This window comes from Pygocentrus nattereri, chromosome 15 (genome assembly GCF_015220715.1).
Source record: "Pygocentrus nattereri isolate fPygNat1 chromosome 15, fPygNat1.pri, whole genome shotgun sequence".
In the NCBI taxonomy this organism is placed as follows: Eukaryota; Metazoa; Chordata; class Actinopteri; order Characiformes; family Serrasalmidae; genus Pygocentrus; species Pygocentrus nattereri.
The window spans coordinates 39,862,165-39,883,639 of NC_051225.1; the positions used below are offsets into that span (position 1 = coordinate 39,862,165).

At 42.7% G+C, this 21,475-nt stretch overlaps 2 protein-coding genes across 4 annotated transcripts in view; both read right to left on the reverse strand.

The window, feature by feature from the left end:
- Positions 1-12,374, reverse strand: part of prmt3 (protein arginine methyltransferase 3) — a 126,339-nt gene extending 113,965 nt beyond the window's left edge. For all 3 annotated transcript variants that reach the window (XM_017718597.1, XM_017718598.2, XM_037545508.1), the window contains exons 1-7: positions 12,292-12,374; positions 11,091-11,214; positions 9,115-9,197; positions 8,962-9,011; positions 8,559-8,661; positions 6,128-6,281; positions 3,522-3,663 (exon numbers count right to left, since the gene is read on the reverse strand). In XM_017718597.1, coding sequence (XP_017574086.1) covers positions 3,522-3,663; positions 6,128-6,281; positions 8,559-8,661; positions 8,962-9,011; positions 9,115-9,197; positions 11,091-11,214; positions 12,292-12,313 — 678 coding nt within the window. In that variant the 5' untranslated portion in view covers positions 12,314-12,374. The remainder of the gene's footprint in view (positions 1-3,521; positions 3,664-6,127; positions 6,282-8,558; positions 8,662-8,961; positions 9,012-9,114; positions 9,198-11,090; positions 11,215-12,291) is intronic.
- Positions 12,375-13,626: 1,252 nt separating this feature from the next.
- Positions 13,627-21,065, reverse strand: htatip2 (HIV-1 Tat interactive protein 2). The gene is made up of 6 exons (XM_017718599.2): positions 20,850-21,065; positions 17,950-18,133; positions 17,738-17,845; positions 17,094-17,231; positions 15,313-15,374; positions 13,627-14,126 (listed from the first exon to the last, which is right to left on the reverse strand). Exons 1-6 carry the CDS (start codon positions 20,963-20,965, stop codon positions 13,910-13,912), a joined length of 825 nt encoding a protein of 274 aa, XP_017574088.1. The 5' UTR covers positions 20,966-21,065; the 3' UTR covers positions 13,627-13,909.
- Between the last annotated feature and the right edge of the window lie 410 nt (positions 21,066-21,475).

The window sequence follows — 21,475 nt, forward strand, 5'->3', positions numbered from 1 at the left end:
ACTATTTAGAACCATGAGTTCTGCATGGATCCATTTCATGCATGCACTCTTAAAAACAATGGTTCTTCAAGGGTTCTTTAGTAAAGGGAACAGTTCATGGTTCTAAATAGAACAGTTCAGCACAGAAAATGGTTCTACATGCAGCTTCCTTTGCATGCTTAAACGGCCTCTGCTCCGTGAAAGAGTTCTTCGGATAAATGGTTCTACACAGCACCTTTTTGTAAAGGATTCTATATAGCACCAAAAAGGGTTCTGCTATCGTTACAATGTCAAGGCTGCACACACAAAAAAAAGATGGTTCTTCAAGGGTTCTTTAATAAAGAAAACGGTTCTACACAGAGCCATGAATACTCCAAGAACCCCTCGTATGATTAAACGGTTCTCTGCACTGCTGAAGCATTCTTCAGACTGACGGAAAATGTGCTGCAGATGGTTCCACACAGCACAAAAGGGTCATGACAGTTTCACGCTTGGGTGAACAAAATGTTACAGATGATCATCTTCAGTTATCAGCAGTTGTGCTTCTTCAGCAGGACACAGCAGACCTACTCTCAGCTGTGCTCACTCTCCACCAATCTGAAGAACCTTTTCACCATTTAAGCCTGCAAATGGTTCTCTGACTTTACATCATTCTATAGGGAACCTATTTCCTTTACTAAAGAACCCTCCAAGAACCGTCTTTAAGATGAACAGCGAGTCACGTTAACCTTAAAGTCTTCTAACGAATAAAGACACCAATTAATTAATTAAAGCCAAGCGACACCTGCCTGCATCCCAAAAACTCCCGGAAAATTTCAACACAAATAATTGCAACACTTAATTTGTAAAACGTAAAAGTGGACCAGTTGAGACTTCCAGACACCCGGATACTAAGGCCGGCATGTAGGGTCGCGATTGTATGTATATATGTATGTATGTATGTATGTATGTTATAAAGCAGCGACAGTCTATGGAGAGAAAATTCAAAAAGCAGTCACTACAGTGGAAAAGTGAGAAATTACTGGTCCTTAGTGAGACGCAGAACGAATGCCAGAAACGAAAAAAACAAACTCTCTATTATGGTGTTTTTACATCACTTGACCTGTTTCTAAACAACACCTGAGGATGTAAAAATGAAATGCTGAACTGGTGTCAGAATTAAATACAATCCGCTTTGAAATGTAATAATTTCACAGCTATCCTGCTTCACACTGCGCAGCACTTTGAACAACATTAAATCAGTGGTGAGGCGTCTTTTACTTTTCGTTTTGCCGTGTTTTGTACACGTTACTGTTCACATGTGAAGCTCATGCTTTGTATTTCACTGCTTTGGCTGCATTTCAATGAGGCAGATTCATTTGAGGCAGAAAAAAAGTTGAAAACAGTAAAATAGAGGGTTTCCCTGTGGATCAGCGATGTCAGGTGTGCATTTTCATTCCAGTTTGACTGCATTCCAGTGAGGAAGCTGAAGCACTGCACAGGGTACATGAAAATCCTCATGCACTGTTTTTCGGGAAAGAGGTCAAGCAGTGGGGAAGCACCATAATGGAGGGTTTGCTATTTGGCTTGTGTTCTGCATCTCACTGTGGAACATTAATGCCGCATGCAGCGCGTTCCACGTTTTTCCAGTGAGTGGTTTTCAATTCGGACTTCCTCCCATACTGCTGTGTCCTCTCAAAAAGAATGGTTCTTCAAGGGGTTCTTCAGTAAATGGCTGCACATAGATCCGAGAGGTCTATGTGGAACAATTTCATGCATGCACTCTTAAAAAATATGGTTCTTCAAGGGTTCTTCAGTTAAGACAATGGTAGTACATGTCCTCTGCATGATTAAAAGGATCTCTGCCTAACGAAAGAGCTTTTCAGATTTAGGATGGGTCTATACGGAACCGTTCTGAAAATGGTTCTATAGTTCTTCTGCTGTTACAGGCTTGACATGGTCACAACAGCAGAACCCTGTCTGATAATAGAACACATTTGCCATCAATGTGAAGAACAATTTCACCACCCAGAGAACCATTTAAACATGAAATGGCTCCAGATTGAAGCACCGAAGAACCGTCTTTTTTTAAGAGTCTAGGACTGCAGTAAAAATACGAAGTAAAAATGCTTTTCGCTTAATTTTTTATTTTTTATGACCATTTTTATTCACCAATTCATTATGAAATGTTTACACCATGTAAAAGAAAAGAAAAGCAGGTTTTCTGACAAACACCGACAACTGGGATTTAAGGAGATGCCGAACAAATGTCCGTTACGGATGATTCCGAAGTTAATGTGATCTAACACCGAGAGGGCTCTACACGCCGAGTCTTCACTGACACTGCCGAGGAACAGAGCACTAGAGCCCGAGACACTGCTCTGACCTGTGATGATGGTTTCACGGCGGTCAGTAAAAGCCGTTCTGCACCACTCGCGCACACACACACACACACACACCCCTCACACACTGCGGCGGAGTGACGGAGTTTCGGCTCTGACGCAAAACTCTGCGTTAACGTAAAGAGAAATGAGCTCCAATCAGCAGGCGGCTTTATTCAGCTTTTACCGCAGTGTGTGCGCACTGATGAGCCTAACCCCCCCCCCCCCCCACACACACACACACACACACACCATTAGACCCCCATAACTTAACTACAGGGACGAGGATCAACCCTGAAAAGAACGGCTGTATAATAATAATCAGAATAATATTAAACACAAAAATCTACACCTGCAGTAAACGGGAGCACTATGCATTAAACTGGGGCAGAAGGCGTTTCTGTGAGAGATCTACTACGACTCAAAGGTTTGGAGTCATTTCCAAACAATATAAAACTGATTTCGTTGCAGATAAATATACAAAATTGTGCTGATATGATTTGTGTAATTTGTTTAAGCTGTGGATAATATAATAACGGAAAGAATAACGCACTGAAATTTTCATCATCATTATTATTATTATTTAAAATAGATTTTAACCCCATTTAAACCCATTTTCTGGTGTGGACCACTCACTGGAACAAAATATCATAAAACAATATTTATATCTGAAATATTCATAAAACATTAAAAATGAATCAATAATAATTTATAATATTTCTAATATAATTCTACCTTTTACATTAGGCGTATTGTTATTGTCTGTATGCATATTTATTTCACCATTCTGTTGTTTATATTTTCACATGACACTCTTAATAAAGATGGGTCTTCAGGGTTTGCAGTAAAGACAGTGCTTCTATATAGAACCATGAATATTTAAAGAACCGTTTCATGCTTAAATTGATCTTAGCACAGTAAAACGGTGTAATGTAAAATACTGTGTATAATCTTGAAGTGGTAATAACAGCAGAACCCTTTTGGGTGCTATAGAGAACCATAGGAAACACATTCTCCATCGATCTGAAGAACCATTTCACCATGCAAACTATTCTTGGTTCTACACAGAACTACTGTCTTTACTAAAGAACGTGTGAAGAAGCATCTTTGAGAGTGCGAGTGCACATCCAGACTGTGTGTATGTGAAATCGCAGCGTTTGTGATTCTGGTTCTGTGCCCCACCTTCAGCATTTCCTCGTGAATGCCGTAATGTCCGTATGAGCTGAAGTACGCTTCGTCCTCGTCTTCCCGAAGCTCTGCGATGGCCCCCGAGCATGAGGGCCCTGGTCTACCCGCGTTCAGCACCAGGCCTTGGGCTAGCACCCTTCACACACACACACACACACACACACACAAACAGAGGTCAGTGAGGAGCCACAAGGGCTTCGTTTTCTTCCATCAAACTCACGTGTGCGCGTGAGCGTGTGCACGTGCGCCCACACGCCCCAACCTTAAACACTGCAGTGGAATTTTACCCTGAGCTCCAACTTCCGAACCCTCCCGCCCCCCCCCCCCCCCTCCCCCCCTCCCCCCCCAAACCTCCCCCTCTTTCTCCCGCAACACTTTCTGCCTTACTGCACCTCAACATAAAAGCGAGCTCAATGCTGCCCCCCAGTGGTGCACTCACAATCTCACAGCAAGAAGAAAGGAAACGAACGCGAGACACTAAAGCACTGACTCAAACCAGCAATCACACGTCTGGACAGTGAGAATATACATCATTACTGTGATGAATTACAGTACAGTACAGTACGCTTTCCTGAACATATGGTGTATATCGTTAGTACTTGTAGACACTGACCAACTGCGTGTTTCATTTCATTACAAAGAGCATATTTAGCGCCAAATACTGAATATAAATCACAGTGTTCACAGTTTTTGATAGAATTTTTTAAATGAGGCTATAATGGCTCTTTTTCCTCTGTGCAAGCTGATCAGATGTCTAAACAATTAATAGTGATATATCATTTAATTAATTGCCTGAGGGATCACAGCGTTTTTGCAATATTGCCCCACTTCTATTACAAATGCTAACTGTAAAAAAAAGAATTATTCTTGATTTTCTAAGTGTAAATAAGTTACACATCCTTTGCACATTTTAAAACACCATTACTGTTTATTTGTTTTATCATATAGGGAAAAAAATAAACATGAAATGTGGCCTATGCTAAAGTTTTATATCATTTACTGTGTTAAGCTCAATAAAAAAAATTTAGCAGTAAATTTGCAGAAAAATAACACGTTTAAGTTTCCTGTAAAGGATGCGTTTCGCTCTAAACATGTAATTTGGGTTGTGAAAACTTTTGCTTCATGCATAAACTATAATAGGTTTGCTAAGTTTTGTTTCTTTTTGTTTTAAGAACATATCGCGAAAAAACAAATAAAATAAGTGGCTGAATGAGAAATTTATAATGAACACAATGTTTAACAGGCACTGTTTCACAGGGACGTCCAGCAGGTCAAATTCTACAGATTATATTCAAAATAGACACTTTAATCTAGAACTGAATGATTTAGGAAAAATATCCAAATGTTACTTTTCTGATCAATAACGTGACTGTGACTTAAATTGTGATTATTTTCTGCTTATCGACGTCCAGGCCTGATATTTTGGGCTAAGAAACCAGAATATCCACTTTTTCTGGCTGGAGACTGAAAAGGGCAGACTGCCAGGTTGGTGGTTGTGGTTGTAATGTCACAGTATGCGTTTTATCAGTTGATTCTGACTGGTCTGACTCATCTATACGCAGTTTAAATGCTCTGAAAATGTTGAGAAATAAATCTATTAATGAAATTCTTCATTAATAATAATAATAATAATGACTGTAATCTAGATAGTCAACTAACACAGTAAGCTGTCAACCAGTGTTGTTATGCTGGCCGCTTGAGACCATTATTGTTTTAAGACAGCTCAGGTATGAACACGTCCATTGGGAATTCCAACAATGTGTGAAAATTCCCCGATAACTGAGTGTGTGAGATGTAAACAGAGTGAGGAGTGAAATAGTTCAGATTTCATTACAGTGGTGGTGATGGGAACCAGGGGTCACCATGACTACAACACAGATATAGACACTTTATTTACCATCCGAATCCACCAGTAAACCTACATGTGTCTTCCGTGTTTTATATGGAATGCTGATGATGGGAAAATAGTGGAAAACCTGTAATGGCTGTAGGTTAGGGAACTGGCCCTGTAACCAGAAGGTCGCTGGTTCGATCCCCAGTGCTGACAGTCCATGACTGAGGTGCCCTTGAGCAAGACGCCTAACCCCCAACTGCTCCCCGGGCGCAGTGGATAGGGCTGCCCACTGCTCTGGGCAAGTGTGCTCACTGCCCCCTAGTGTGTGTGTATTCACTAGTGTGTATGTGGTGTTTCACTTCACGGATGGGTTAAATGCGGAGGTGGAATTTCCCCAGTTGTGGGATCAAAAAAGTATCACTTAACTTTGTAAGAATGGAGTTGAAGTTCTCTAAACTCTCATAAAGCAGCATCTCAGTCATCAGGCAGTGAATTCAGAACCAGTTCATGTAGGAACTTTCTGTGAAGAGCTTATAGAGGGACGTCTGGTTCCCATCACCACCACTGTGGACGCTTCTGACTCTCTAAGTTTCTGTAGAACAGAGTGTTTGACACCAAACCGCTCTGAACGACTGTTTCCCCCATAGCTATTTAATTATACTGCACGATTCCCCTTTGAGCCGAAGGACAGAAGCTCTCCATAAGTAGGGCCTGATAACGGCATGCACTGAAACTGGGTTACGTTCCTGGTAAAAGTAAAACTCACTTGAGGTTTTGCAGGTCCTCCATGGCGCGGGCCAGAGCCTCTTCTGAGCGCGCGGCCCGTTCCTCCGCCTGCCGAGCTCTTTGGAGCAAAGCTTCATCCTGACCGCTCGCCGCAGCATCCACCACCAACTCAGCCCCAACCAGCTCCTCCAAATCTGCAGGATATGACAACACACCCCAGACCACGGCTGAACGTCAGGAACTCCATATTGTGAACTATAAACTAGATGAAGATGAAACCTACGGCTCTGAACAGTTGCTATGCAAGTTATAATGCACAACCGATGAAACACAAGAGCTGAACTCCATCTCACAGGGTTCCTAACGTCGGGATCAGACTATGATCATTTCTGTCTTTCACAACCGTCACTATGTCAGATCAGACGATCATAGTGCCACGAATCCTCTGCGTGTTTTGGTCGGGAGTTTTGCGGCTCTACGGGTTGGAGAAATTTCACTTGCGCAGTTTTGACGAAGACTCAAATTCACATTCACCCATGATTTTTTTTTGGAATTTGTTCTTGGGTAAAACCAGAATCTACACACACTCAACTCTACAGCAGCCTGTGAATCTGACGTAGACTTTGTCTTTGGACTTTTCTCAAGAACACATATAAGAATAAACTTATATTAAAAAGAATAAAGAGACTGGACATTGAGGCCCAATGCGATGCTGAACAGAAAAAGAGAAAAGGCTGTTGTGGATCCATTCCCGGGTGTCAGAAGACGACTGTTGGCCGACTGTCCTTCAAAGCGAACTTGCGGTAACAAATGTGTTAACATATAAATGTACCTGTCATGTTCACTGTATGTAAGCAGACACTATAAACGCTTGTTCTCTCCAATGTTTTTCCTTTCGGGCTCATCGCGGTTCTCCCTGCTGCCACAACTCATAGAACCTTTCCTCTGTGTCACTGTTTTACTATAAATCTGCAACAGCCAGCCGCGCTGCCTTTTCATCTGTGCACCAGACAGAGCTCACCCTATCGGTTACGCCGAGGAACGCGTCATAGCAGATGTCAAACTCGGTCGAAAAGTACAAAAAGTTCTGACACTAGATTTTTCATCACGTTTCAAAGTCACTACAAGACCTGTTCATCGTTCCCGAAGCTCATATTCTGCCCTCACATTGGAAATTTGTTGGCTGGGACAAAATCCTGGCATTATATTCCCTAAACACCTGAGCTTGAGATGTCGATTAAGGGAACCGCAGTTCATAAATACCCCCAACCGTAACGTTCTGCAGCTTCATAGTCAGACACACATCTCTGAGAGGCATGCAGTGACTGATGGGTAAACTTTCCTGCAGTTTCCTGTGAAGTTCACTACAATGAACACTCGTCCCTGTGCTGCTCAAAGTTCCCTTCCAATGGAACTTTTCACTCCCTGTGGTTTGGACTGACCCTTAAAATGTCTGAATACCCTGTGCAGTTCGCTTCCCAGGGAACTACTGACTGGAACTTAAATGTTGCATATGAAGATTCAGGGAGAAGATCCAATTGCGATTTTCCTGATCAATATTGCGACTGCAATTTAAACTGCGATTACTTTCTATGGGGAGATTCACTCTCTCTAGGATGAAGCAGTCTGAACCAAACAGCATGCCGTGTGCTCCTCAGTACACGGAGCTTCGAAGAAGCCAGGATGCTCTTGCGTCGGAGCCACGAGGCAGGCGTCAGACAGCCTGCGGGTGCATACTCCCAGAGTCTGACAGAAAACTTTAATTTTTAAAACTTTAACTCCAGTACTTGTTTTGTGTACTTCGTCCACCTCTGGTAGGTTGGAACACTGTCTTTTATTTCTTCTTGTTTGTATGTAGGGAAGGTGGACGGAGATGTAAAGTAAAGTTAGTTTATTAAAGTTTGGGCCATTCCTGAGGTTGTTGCCGGTGTGTAAATCTACTGTTGTATTCATCTTAGTCACATAACGCAGTCTTGAACTTAATAGTTGCATTTGGTGTTTCGTGTCTCACTCACATCACCACATCTCACTCTTTCATATTGTTACTGCCTGACCTAGACCGGGTCGCAACACACTTGGGGGTCGTCTCGTTTTCCTCCTCATTTGTTGTTGTTTTGTGTTGTTTTTGGGCTTTGTTTGTTCTGGCTGGTGTTTTTTTTCTGGGTGGATCGGGTCGTGAGAATGGCTCAGTTCGACTTGTTCTCGGGTCATAACAAGGTGTGCAGCGTATTCTTTCGGTTCAGAATGCTTCATCCTAACAGGAGTTATAGCAGAACGCTCCTGTATAAATCAAAGCTTTCTTTTGGCCAAGAAGACCAGAACATCCACTTTTTCTGGTTTCATGCTCAAGTGCACTGTCTCAGTAAGTTGTGGTTGTGATGTCACAACACACAGAGGTTTGGTTGCCTCCACTGGTCCAACTCACCTACAGGCAGTACAGTGAAAGTGGGGTTTTAGCCTGTTTTCTGTACCTATCTGCAGCAGAGGATCATCAGGCAAAGCCGGCTTCATGAACTCATCGCTGTCCCACGGCACAGCACCATCGAACACTGCCAAGGTCTCTCCACTGCACTTCTACAGAACAAAACACACCCACAAAAGCACGATGTCATCCTGGGATCACGTAAAAAAAATATCAGACGTCAAGACTGGACAGACCGTTGGCTGGTCGATATTAAGAGTCATGTCTAAGCACAAACGGACAAAAGAAAAGAAAATCAATACTACTACATTTAAGTGACAAACTATGACAGGAACAAGAACACATTTAAGACCAAACCTAGGAAGACGTCGGAGAACGAGGGCCACGGATCTGCTGTTGTACGTTTTTCTATTTTTGTAAATAAAAGAGCCACAGGAAAAAAAAAAACTTACCACAGTTCTAATGTAGTTTATCATCTTTATGTATCCATAGTCATCCAGTCCTGGTGAAGAATTATTGCAAATAATAAAATAACTAAATAATTTAAATCATTCCCACCACACAAGCAAATTAATAAAGCAATTAAATGTTTTAATTGTACTTACGGTGGGCTTTCACCAGCTGCAGGATGCTCACACCATGATCTGCCTGGCAGTGCTGGAACGTTTCAGGGACTGAGTTGAGTGACCTGTTGGACAGAACAGACACTGATTACCGAGCCTGATTTGATAGGAATTCTGGACTATATTGATTAAATTTAGCATTATTGCACTTACAGTACTTTACTCAGTAAAGCATAATCATATCATCACACTGCTGTATCACATTATGTTACAATAAGCATAAATACAGTTCATTAAAATCGGTTTTCGTTTTGTTTTGTCTTGTTTGTGTGAATGTTTTAAAGTTTCCCTGCTGGCTGAGAAATTTGCCATTATTCCAGCGATTTTCCACCTGTGGCTCCACCTGAGACCTCTTGGACTGGCTGTTTAGGTGATGCTACATCACAGATATGATGCAGCCTGGACCATCCACTTGAAAAACGCTGGATTATGGCAACGAGGCTGCCTGAACCTGATATGACATTGGATGACGCAGCACTGCATCAGTGGGGCTGCCTGGACCGGCAGCCTTAGGCTGCATGAGCCTCTCCAGGCCTCTCGGGCCAGCTGTCTAAGTGACGCTACATCACGGCTACGTGGCTGTCAGGTGTCGGCCACTTGGGTGATGCTGCACTGCAGCTATGAGGCTGCTTGGACTGGTGGCGTTCGGCTGCAGGAAAACGCTCCCCCTTCGTGGCTGAGGACTTGTTTGGCCTTCAGAGCTTCCTGAACTGGTTGTCTGTGTGACCCTCCATAGTCGCAGGGTGACTTTTCCCATGGCTAAAGACTCTTTTTGGGCTGGTTAAGTGACTCTATATGGTGGTCACGGTAATCCCCCCTCACTAGCTGCTGGAAATGTAGAGGCATGTGTGTGCGTGTGTGTGCGCGCGCGTATGTGTGTGTGTGTGTGTTATTGTTATGTATTTTGTTATTCACTAATCTTTTTATAAATCGTCCTTGGGTTTGAGAAAGGCTTAAATTGAACTTATTATCATTATTATTATTACAGTAGCCCTCAATGGACAAACCAGAGAGGGAGAACAGAGAGAGATTCAGCTGGGTGTAATCTGCAACCTCACCACTAGATGCCACTAATTCTTACACACTGTAACTTTAATGGAAAAAAGAAACCAAGTGCTGGGCAACATATCGTCTACTCTGGCATAAAGATAATGATGGTACTTGTTGATTTTTACGATTAACAAAACTGATAAACAAAAAAAAGTATTACGGTGCACTGAAGACTGAAAAATAATACAAATACTTTGATTCTAATTTGTGCATTGGTTTCACATGAAAAAATACCTAATAAAGTGGCTGGTGAGTGTATGTTAATCGCTTATTAACACAAATAGCTAATCAGCCAATCACACGGCCGCAACTCACTGCATTTAGGCATGTAGAGGTGGTCAAGACGACTTGCTGAAGTGCAGACCGAGCATCAGAACGGGGAAGAAAGGGGATTTAAGGGGCTTTGAACGTGGCGTGGTTGTTGGTGCCAGACGGGCTGGTCTGAGTATTTCAGAAACTGCTGATCTGCTGGGATTTTCACACACAACCATCTCTAGGGTTTACAGAGAACGGTCAGAAAAAGTCCAGTGAGCGGTCAGTTGTGTGGACGGAAATGCCTTGTTGATGTGAGAGGTCAGAGGAGAATGGGCAGACTGGTTCCAGATGATAGAAAGGCAACAGGAACTCAAATAACCAACCAGAATCTCTGAGGAACGTTTCCAACACCTTGTTGAAAGTCTGCTACGAAGAATTAAGACAGTTCTGAAGGCAAAAGGGGGTCCAGCCTTTTACTAGCACCTAATAAAGTACGTAATAAAGTGACCGATGAGTGGATGTTACTTGTTACACAACGTTTCTGTCAGTTTACTCACTTTTGCAAACGGCTGAGTTGATATAACATAACAACAGATATAACAAACATCCACAAGTAAAATGGGTGCGCTTTATTAGTGTGTGCTCACTGTTACCTTTGGCAGAAAAGACAGGACACTGACACACCGTCAGCTTCCTCCTCCATCCATTGCCATTGTTCCTCATCGTCCTCCTCCTCCTCACCCTCACTGAGGGACAGATCAGGGACCTCATCATGACCTGCAGAACAGTCAGAACCATAAAAACGTTACCCTCCTTCACAGGGAACGCAGACAAAACATGGAGTTTAAACACAAATAAGAGCAACAAACGAAAGTATGAACGTCCATATGGAAATCTGATCTGATCATAAAGAGCAGCACACATTTAAAAATATACAGCCGCACATGTCGTGCACATAATACATGGATCATGCATTGATGTCTGATTTATTACTGAATCCCAGCGCAGTTATAACAGTTACGATGTTACCTATTTTCCTTAAAACCTGTCAGGGAACTAAACTTTCATTAAACTCAGGTTTAACTCATGTTTAGAGTTTAGTTATGCAGCTAGCTATTCCAATAATTCTCACTTCATTTGGAAGTATGTCATATATCATATAACCCTAGAATATATAAGTAATATCAGCATAATCTTATACACACACACACACACACACACACACAGACAGACAGTACTGTGTGAAAGTTTTAGGCATCTAAGCCAGTTTTTAACCAGTTGACCTCAGCAGTGAGTTTATCACAACATACATTAGAATAAAGTCACATTAATAACTCAAATAAACAAAAACAATAGAAAGTAACAAGAATTCCTTGGGTCCGTATTTTTCCTGGACACCTTCACAGCCGCCACAGAGACTCGTTAATATCATCAATTACATCATGAGCTCAATTTACTGAGCACTGATTGGTCAAACCAGGAGCTGCTTTTTAACTACATATAATACTGGACTTCCTCGAGGAGACGCTTGGAGATGGGGAAACACACACACTCACACACACGCACACACTAACATCCAGAACATCACTGTTTATATAATGTTTTCTATCATGTAGTGTATGTAACTATATAAAAGGCTGAAATGTGTCCCATATTTGAAAACGGTCGCTTTCACATCCGACGGACCACCAAGTCACACAGGGAACTCCATATGTGATAATCCGCGATTTAACCGCCCCCCCCACCACAGCGCGCAGCCCCTGGTGAAATACAGCTTTAATAGTCAGCTTTAATAAATCAGCTGTAATAAATCAGCTTTAATAATCAGATAATTCAGCATCTTCGCTCTCTCACGTGTGTCTGTGGGCTCCGCCATGCTGACCGCTCAGATTCTTCCGGGTCGCGCTGAAGCTGCAGCTGCGCCATGCAGCCACAGGGGGCGCCAAATCTACAGCGCGACGTTAAAGGCGCATTAGTTTCAAGTTTATAGAATAGAATAGAATAGAATAGAATAGAATAGAATTTACAGCCGTTTTATCTCTGTGTTTGCACACTGTGAAATTAGACCCCTCTGCATTTGACCCATCCGTGCAGTGAAACACCCACATACACACTAGTGAACACACACACTAGGGGGCAGTGAGCACACTTGCCCGGAGCGGTGGGCAGCCCAATCCACGTCACCCGGGGAGCAGCTGGGGGTACTTTATTCATTTATCTCAAGACCCGTTTTTTTGCTGGAACTCACCAGCTCACTTCGCTCTTCGAGGGTCAGCTTGCCTTCATCTTTTACTATGTAAGCAATTTTGCTGGCCTCTCCAAGCTCCAGGTGCATTCTGCCATCTAACACCCCTTTCATACAAAGCCCTGCCTGCGCCGTTCATTCTGTCCCATTCAAACGCTGGGCTTGTTTTCTCACTGAAGAAATCCATCTGTCTCAACTATATGGCTATAACCTTAATCATTTCTAAATGAATGACTTTTACAGAACTTTTATTAAACTGTGACTCAAAGACATATTCCTTCAAAAACCCCGACAAGGACCCTGTATGATGTGGCCCTTCGCTGCCCACTCCAGGCTTCCTCCACTTGCTGATGCACCACTACACAGTGGGATGCCAGGGGCCCGGTGCCTTGTTGTACAGACCTGAAGTTTTCCACGCTTGACGTGCTCTAAAACGGCTCGCTGCGGGTTTCCTGCCATCTGCTGTGCCACTAACGCCAGCCAAAGGATAAGACTGCATACGGCTGTTGCCAAACCTCAGGGAAGAAGGTGGAGATTTACTAGTATCCAGTGCTGCTGGACATATCAGCTGGTCTGCTTTGGGGCCTTAGGTAGACTCTTTAAAAGGATGGTTCTTCAAGGGTTCTATAATTAAGAGGATGGGTCTATTTAGAACCACGAGTTCTATGATGAAACGTCGAAGCTGCCAGAACGAAATCTTGCATCTTCAAAGCGCCAAATTTACAGGAGAAGGAACAAACAGACTTTACTTTTAATGCAAGTGAATGGAACCAGACATTTTGGGTCATTTTGGGCCGTTTCTTAGTCCATTCATCGTGAAGTTTAGTGTAGAGCAACAGGCTTTTTCAAATTCTGCCAGAAACTGAAAAAACAAAAATGGACATTTCGCTCCTTCCTTGCTCACACTGGTTTTGTAGAGACAAATGGAGCCCAATTCATATTCATACGGGTTTAAATGCGCAAGTTTATTGCGTCCCTAATTTATTGATATAAAACAAACAGCAGAAGAGATCAAAGTTCACAATGATGAGCATAAATTAAGGCTTCAGAAGCCTCTCCACCGCTAAGCAGAAACATCCCTTATTTATGCATTTAAGGAAGTGCACAAGTTTAAATTTGTAAACAGAATATGATGCGATGATACACACCTCACAAAGCGTCCCGTTCTGAAGCACCAAAATACGACGCAATTACACAGAATTAAAGCACTTAAAGCACGAATGAAGGTCACTGTTTTTCTCCCATGTTGCCCAGGTTGTAAACCGCTTTGTTTTCGAGGATCTCCACTTTTGCCTCTCCATCAGTGAGCGTGTTGGTCACCATGGCTCGGGCCACAGTGGTGATGGGGATGGACATCGTGGAAAAAACGGAGGAAAATGCACCCAAAAACTTCCGGGCCATCCACTCAGCTGGCCTGCTCTCCTGCCTGTCCACCAGGAGAACCCTGGGGGGGGGCAAGGAAACAACAATTACCTCTAAAAATAACAACAACAGCATAGACACCCTAATCACAAATAACGCATGACATGCAGCTCAGAATTAAAGAATATAATATACTATAGACTTAAAAAAAAGATGCTCAAGGGGCAGTCGTGGGTTGGAGGTCAGGGAACCGGCCCTGTGACCGGAAGGTCGCCGGTTCGATCCCCTCGGCCGACAGTCCATGACTGAAGTGCCCTTGAGCAAGACACCTAACCCCCAACTGCTCCCCGGGCGCCGTGGATAGGGCTGCCCACCGCTCCGGGCAAGTGTGCTCACTGCCCCCTAGTGTGTGTGTTCACTAGTGTGTATGTGGTGTTTCACTGCACAGATGGGTTAAATGCAGAGGTCTAATTCCACAGTGACCAATGGTTGTAAATTCAACTCGTAAATGAAATGGTTCTATTTAGAACCACGAGTTCAATCTAGGACCATTTCTGGCATAAATGGTTCTTTGCATGGTGAACTGGTTCTTCAGCTTGATGGACAATGTGTTGCATATGGTTTTATATAGCACCAAAAAGGGTTCTGCTATCGTTACAATCCTGACATAATAACAGCAGCCGTTTGGTATCCGAACCATGAACAACACGTTCTCCATCAATCTGAAGAACCATTTCATCATAAAAAGAACTATTTATGTGTGAAATGGTCAGACACAGCACTCATGATTCTAAACAGAACCAGGGCCTTTACTACGGAACCCTTTTTTACGAGAACATTTTTATTATGGCCAAAAAATTCATGACAAAGCCTCTAAATACGACAATGAAAAATTAAATCAAAACCTATTTGTCTTTTGGGTCTAGTGCCATTCATGGGAGGAAAACAATAAAATAAATACAAGAGATATCTAAAAATGACTTTTAGCCAATCAAATGTTTAAATATTAAAAAAAAAAAATTTATTTGGTTATAATACGCTGTACAAAACTGCAAAACATCAGTCGTGGGTTATATTGATATGCATGGGGGGAAAAAACAATAAGCTAAATTAATGACATAATAATCTATGTATTTTTAGTGGCCCCACATTTGCTTTAATATTAAAAATAAAACAGGTTATCGTACTCGGTGTACATTTGTACTCTTGCAAAACTGTAAAACTTGAAATAAATAATAAAGCAAAAAGGTGAAAGTGTAATGGCGTACGCAGGCCTGTAGATGGAGTAGCGCTCAAAGCCCAGCTCTGCTATGTCTGCTTCAACCTGACCCTGCAAAACACCAACGGAGAAACATCATTCCAGGCTCCCAGCTTTAGTCTTCCAGTACTTGACCACTGGAAGTGACCTGCTCAGACACGAGAAGATCATCTGACCTCCTTTCATTCCGGATGTCCAATAATAAAGACACACCTAAGCCATTATAAATCATCTGAGAATGACGTGATACAGCTGCAGCTCTGAACTCTGCACTGCACTGTCTGAAATAGAGGTACGTCAATGATGTAAAGCCTGGAGCAGTTTCAGTGTATTATAATAATAATAATAATAATAATAATAATAATAATGCCAATAATAATGATGATAATAACAATAACATGTGCTAAACAGTATTTCTTCATGCTAATTTAAGCTCGATGTAATGTCTGAAGTTGTTTACTGCAGCAAAATAAAACTATTTACCAACAGAAACAGTAAATACAGCAGCTCACAGCACATTAACTCATGAAGTGGGTAAGGACTTTTTTTTGTTTTTTTGTTTTATGAATCTCTTGTTTTTTGTACTTTTTATCATTTGTTGTCATTTTTATTATGATTTATTTCGAAAAGTGTGAAATTATTTAGTTTGTAGAATAATAATAATTATTATAATTACATTTGTTTACATTATTTACAACTATTATTATCATTGTGAAAGGATTGAATAATAAAAATAATTCAAGATGTTGAAACTTTAATTCTCAATTATTGATAGATACTATTTACAAAAAGCAGAGATAAATAATAGTATCAAATATACCGAAACAAGAAACAAGAGTAATGTGCAGTACAAAAATACAGAGTAACTGTATGAATGTTATGCAGGAGGCAGTGCAGTGGAGCTGATCCCTCCAGTGAATGAGCTACTGACTATGGACTAGCAATAAACGTCAACAGTTGCACTGATTACATTTAACACTGATATTTATGAATGAATAAACAAAGGGACGGTGCAATGTGCAGCTTTAGTGGACAAATAGCCACTTGAACAAAGAAACGTGAAAGGCACTTTCTAGAGCCAGCGGTCTCCAACCCTCCTCATGGAGATCTACTTTCCTGCAGAGCTTGGTTTCAACTTGTTTCGTGGGCTGGAGGTCAGGGAACCAGCCCTGTGACTGGAAGGTTGCTGGTTCGACCCCCCTGGCTGACAGTCTGTGACTGAAGCGCCCTTGAGTAAGACACCTAACCCCCAACTGCTCCGCAGATAGGGCTGCCCACTGCTCTGGGCAAGTGTGCTCACTGCCCCTAGTGTGCATGTTCACTGCACGGATGGGTTAAATGCAGAGGTCTAATTCCACAGGTGTGCAAACACAGAGACAATTCTATTCTATTCTACTGAACACTAATTCTCCTGTATTAGCCAATCAGGGATTGGGAAGAGTTTATTTAGCTGGTGAGGCAAACTGTGGTTGGAACTGGCTTTGCAGGAAGGTAGCCCACAAGGAGGAGTGTTGGAGACCACTGCTGTAGAACCAGTGGTTGGTTTGTCCATCCTGGACTACTGCAGAAACATGGTGGCCTCTGTTGAAGAGGAGCCACGCCCTGTGTAGACATGAAAAGCTCATTCTAAGACAACAAAAAAACTCAACGATTCGTAGTTACAGGCGATTATACACTAATAAACGCACGGTTTTGTAAACCGTCTTCCATTTCCGCTAATAGAGCCGTCTGAATCTTACACACTGCACCTTTAATCAGTGTCCTTGTGAGTAACAGCTCCAGGAGTCATACCTTGGTTTTCAGGTAGAGGAAGCTGCTGGTTTTGTCGGCCCCTTTTGAGGATTCCAGGTGGAAGTGTGTGCAGCCCCCAGCTTTGGCGAGCTCCGCAGACTTCAGAACGTAGTCGTGATCCACACGAATGAACCCCTCCTGCAACATTTCACAATATTCACTCGCATTAGTCTGGGAGGAGATCCCTCAGGAGACCAACCGCCACCTCATCAGGAGCTGCCCAGGCGTTGTAGGGAGGTCATACAGGCACGTGGAGGCCACACACAACACTGAGCCTCATTTTGACTTGTTTTAAGGACATCACATTAAAGTTGGATCAGCCTGTCGTGTGTTTTTCACTTTAATTCTGTGTGTGACTCCAAATCCAGGCCTCCACTGGTTAATAAATCTGATTTCCATTGATGATGTTTGTGATTTTGTTGTCAGCACATTCAACTTTGTACAGAACAAAGAATTCAATGAGAATATTTCACTCATTCAGATCTAGGATGTGTTATTTGAGTGCTCCCTCTATTTTTTTGAGCAGTGTATATATAAAAAAATATCATGTTGCCCAGCCCTACTCCCAAAAACTCTTATTTTATTGTCTAGAAGTGTAAAGGGTGTCACTCAGCTCGGGCGAGTCTTCTGCCTTAGACACTCACAGTTCCCGCTTTGGCTTTGGTCGTTCCGAGGCAGCAGTATCCAACATCGTGGCCCTGAAACGCTGCAGCGTAATCCTCCAGCTTCTCAAAATCCACCACCTCCTGAACCTTAACGAGTAAAAAACCCAAGTTAATCACAGTCGAAGCAGCACAGACCTGTGTGCTCACGCTCACGCGTATGAAAACAGACATGACGTAACCAACATAACTACCAAATTCTCGTAGGCTTTATCCTCAAAGGGCAGCTTCCGCCGGCCAATGAGAGTGACCTTAGAGAAAAGACTGCGCTCCACGATTTCCTTCAGCAGCACTCTTCCGGTCTCTCCGGACGCTCCCAGAATGAAGCAGCTTTTATTCTTTTGTCTGAAGTTGTCCTCCATCGCTTGCAAATCCATCCTTCAGAACACCAAACAGATGCATTTGTTACTGCAGCTCGAAATAATTATGCAAATTTGACCCATAAGACTGGGCAATAGAACAATATGCCTCGTTACTGAGATGATTTATGTCACAATACAACAATTTACTTTTCTGAACATATCCTGTATATCGCCAGTGCCTGTACAAACTCACCAACTGCACGTTTTATTTAACGTTTAACTGGATTTAGTGAGAAATACTGAATAAAAATCACTTTGTTCAGAGTTTTTGGCGGGATTTTTTAAACGTAGCACTTCTGGCACTTCTTCATTTGTTCCAACTGATCAGACGTCAGAAAAAAGATCTTGACATACTGTGGATTGTGAATTTTCTGAAATAGCGCAATATTATATGCAAGATTTATGTACTCTAACGTCTAATGTATTAATTGCATTCTTATTCAAATGTTCACTTATCAGTAATATCATTTATGAGACTAAACAAAAATCGAATTGTCCGGGTTTTGTTAGATCATGTTCTTTACATATTAAATAAATGCGGCGACCTCATTCAGAGGAGCAGATTAAACGGCGTAAGTAGTCGTTATTCTTCCACCTCAAAAGGTGGAACGTGTGACCTGCTGAATTGGCTCTGATGAGAAGTCGGTGCTGTGAGACTCGGGGAGCTACAGCTGCTTTAGCTTCTCTCCTGAATATTTACCGTATTGTTCTTGCTGTGCTTCACGTCTGTTTACATGAAATTCATTAGTCTTTTGAAACATGTGGCTCATTTGCTGCAGCTCTCGAAAAAAAAGGTCAAATTTCCGTCTGAGTCTGTGGTTCTCAGTGTTAGTTTGAGCTTCATGGCTGCAGTCTGGACTAAATGTGGTCAGTAAATGAAGCTGCAGGTCCAGGCAGAGAAGAAAGGCTCTCAAACTTCAGCTAACTTTGCTTTACAGCGTAATTTAACAGTAGTCAGGTGAAAGGAGGAACAGTGTACTGGCTGGAGGGCCACGGATCGCACGCTCTCAAACAGAAGACATGGGCTGATTAAAATTTCTCCACAAACCACATTTGACCCTGGCGCTGGACCTTGGACACCTCCGATTTAGAAACTGTAGCCCATGTGTTGAACCACAGTTCGTACCTGAAACAGTGCAGAGTGACTGGGAAAGCAACTGCTCAAGCTCTTCATCAAAAGTCCCCTTCTGGCCACAGAGCTGCTCCTGCGTAGATGTTTGTGGGTGGAGGACCACTCTCTACAGGAACACCGTCAGTGTTCAGAAATCTGATGAAGAGGCTCATTTGATCCCAGTACTGGGGTTTTTCAGTGCATGTAAACTCTCACTCTGATTTCTTTCGTGTCTCTCGTGTACACAGCACCCGCGAGACGCAGCACAGCACTTCTGGAGCGACACTGAACCCGACGACAGACTCGACTTAAGTATTCTTGGTGTGTTAGATGATGTACACTCATATTTGACCCAATGTTTAAAAAAACAAAGACGTAGCATGACGTTTGAGTTTTACACCATGTCTAGTCACATCTTATTCTTTTACTATCTGGTTGGCCTTTCTGGCTGGTTGTAAAGCAGGAATCCGATTACTGCCTGACTCATGTAGACCTGGAGTTTCCCCGTTATCTGACTACTCAAGTGCATGAAAACACACTGAACCAGTTACTGACACCATCTGATATAATTATCAGAATATCAAGTGCTTGCAAATGAATTCAGTGCTATGCAGAGAACACCACTCAAATGATATCTGATAAAGTGGCCAGTCAGTGGAAGCAGAAGGCGGGTGTTTCTAATAAAGTGGCCAGTCAGTGGAAGCAGAAGATGTTTCTAATAAAGTGGCCAGTCAGTGGATACAGAAGGCGGCTGTTTCTAATAAAGTGGCCAGTCAGTGGAAGCCGAAGGCGGGTGTTTCTAATAAAGTGGCCAGTCAGTGGAAGCAGGAGGCGGCTGTTTCTAATAAAGTGGCCAGTCAGTGGAAGCAGGAGGCGGCTGTTTCTAATAAAGTGGCCAGTCAGTGGAAGCAGAAGGCGGGTGTTTCTAATAAAGTGGCCAGTCAGTGGAAGCAGAAGGCGGGTGTTTCTAATAAAGTGGCCAGTCAGTGGAAGCAGAAGGCAGGTGTTTCTAATAAAGTGGCCAGTCAGTGGAAGCAGAAGATGTTTCTAATAAAGTGGCCAGTCAGTGGATACAGAAGGCGGCTGTTTCTAATAAAGTGGCCAGTCAGTGGAAGCAGAAGGCAGGTGTTTCTAATAAAGTGGCCAGTCAGTGGAAGCAGAAGGTGGGTGTTTCTAATAAAGTGGCCAGTCAGTGGAAGCAGGAGGCGGCTGTTTCTAATAAAGTGGCCAGTCAGTGGAAGCAGAAGGCGGGTGTTTCTAATAAAGTGGCCAGTCAGTGGAAGCAGAAGGCGGGTGTTTCTAATAAAGTGGCCAGTCAGTGGAAGCAGAAGGCGGCTGTTTCTAATAAAGTGGCCAGGTGTTTGAGGGCCTGTGAGTGATGTAGCTGATCTACAGTCCAGTCCAGTCCAGTCCAGTCCAGTGCTCCTGGGTTGAACCCACAGCTGGTCCTGTGTTCTGTGTCGAAGCCGCGGCTCTGTCGGTTTGGAAATTGTCCAGCCGCGGTTTCGACACAGAAACGGTTAAAGTGCAGCGCTGGTGTTTAAAGGGTCAGCAGGTGAGGTCAGTCAGGTAAGGTTATTAGAGTTCAACCGCCCGTCAGTCACAGACACGCGGCCCGTACCTCGGACACTCCTCGGCCTCCGGACTGTCCGTGTAGTGAAGAATCGCTGCGAGCACCGCGACGACCACAGCCAAGGCACCGAGGGTTCTGCTCCAGCTGCTCTGCAGAAAGACCATCACAGTCCTGCGCTGCAGATCCGAGATGATAGAGACGATGTTCTCACTGCGCCCTGAAGCTCCTGCTCCATTTCCGTCTTCTGCTGCTGTCTCTGCGCATGCGCACTGCTCTCACCGTTTCTGCTTACATATATATATATATATATATATATATATATATATACATATAAATATAAATTCTTTATTATTATTATTATTATTATTATATAAAAATATATAAATAAATATATAAAGTCATATTTAACGCATTTTAAAGGGATTTTACTTCTTTACAGCAGTGGTGGACAGTAACTGAGTAACTGAGTATCTGAGTAAATGTAATTGGTTTCTGTACTTTAGTATTTTTGGTGTATCTGTACTGAAGTTTCTCCGTTCTGGACTTTCTCCTTTCACTCCACTACATTTCAGAGTCTAATATCGACTTTTTCCTCCTACATTTTGAGAAATCTGTCGTTCCTTTTGGTTTCTGTGTGTATAAAAACGTAACATGTCAAAACGAAAGAAGCGCAA

Bases quoted from the DNA above. Each gene is read 5' to 3' on its own strand.
- htatip2 (XM_017718599.2), bottom strand. From the start codon at position 20,965: ATGGTCTTTCTGCAGAGCAGCTGGAGCAGAACCCTCGGTGCCTTGGCT. The intron at 17,846-17,949 runs GTAGTTATGTTG...TTACTCGTTAAG, and splicing joins ATAAAGCCTACGAGAATTTG to GTTCAGGAGGTGGTGGATTT. The intron at 17,232-17,737 runs GTGAGTGTCTAA...GAAATGTTGCAG, and splicing joins CCAAAGCCAAAGCGGGAACT to GAGGGGTTCATTCGTGTGGA.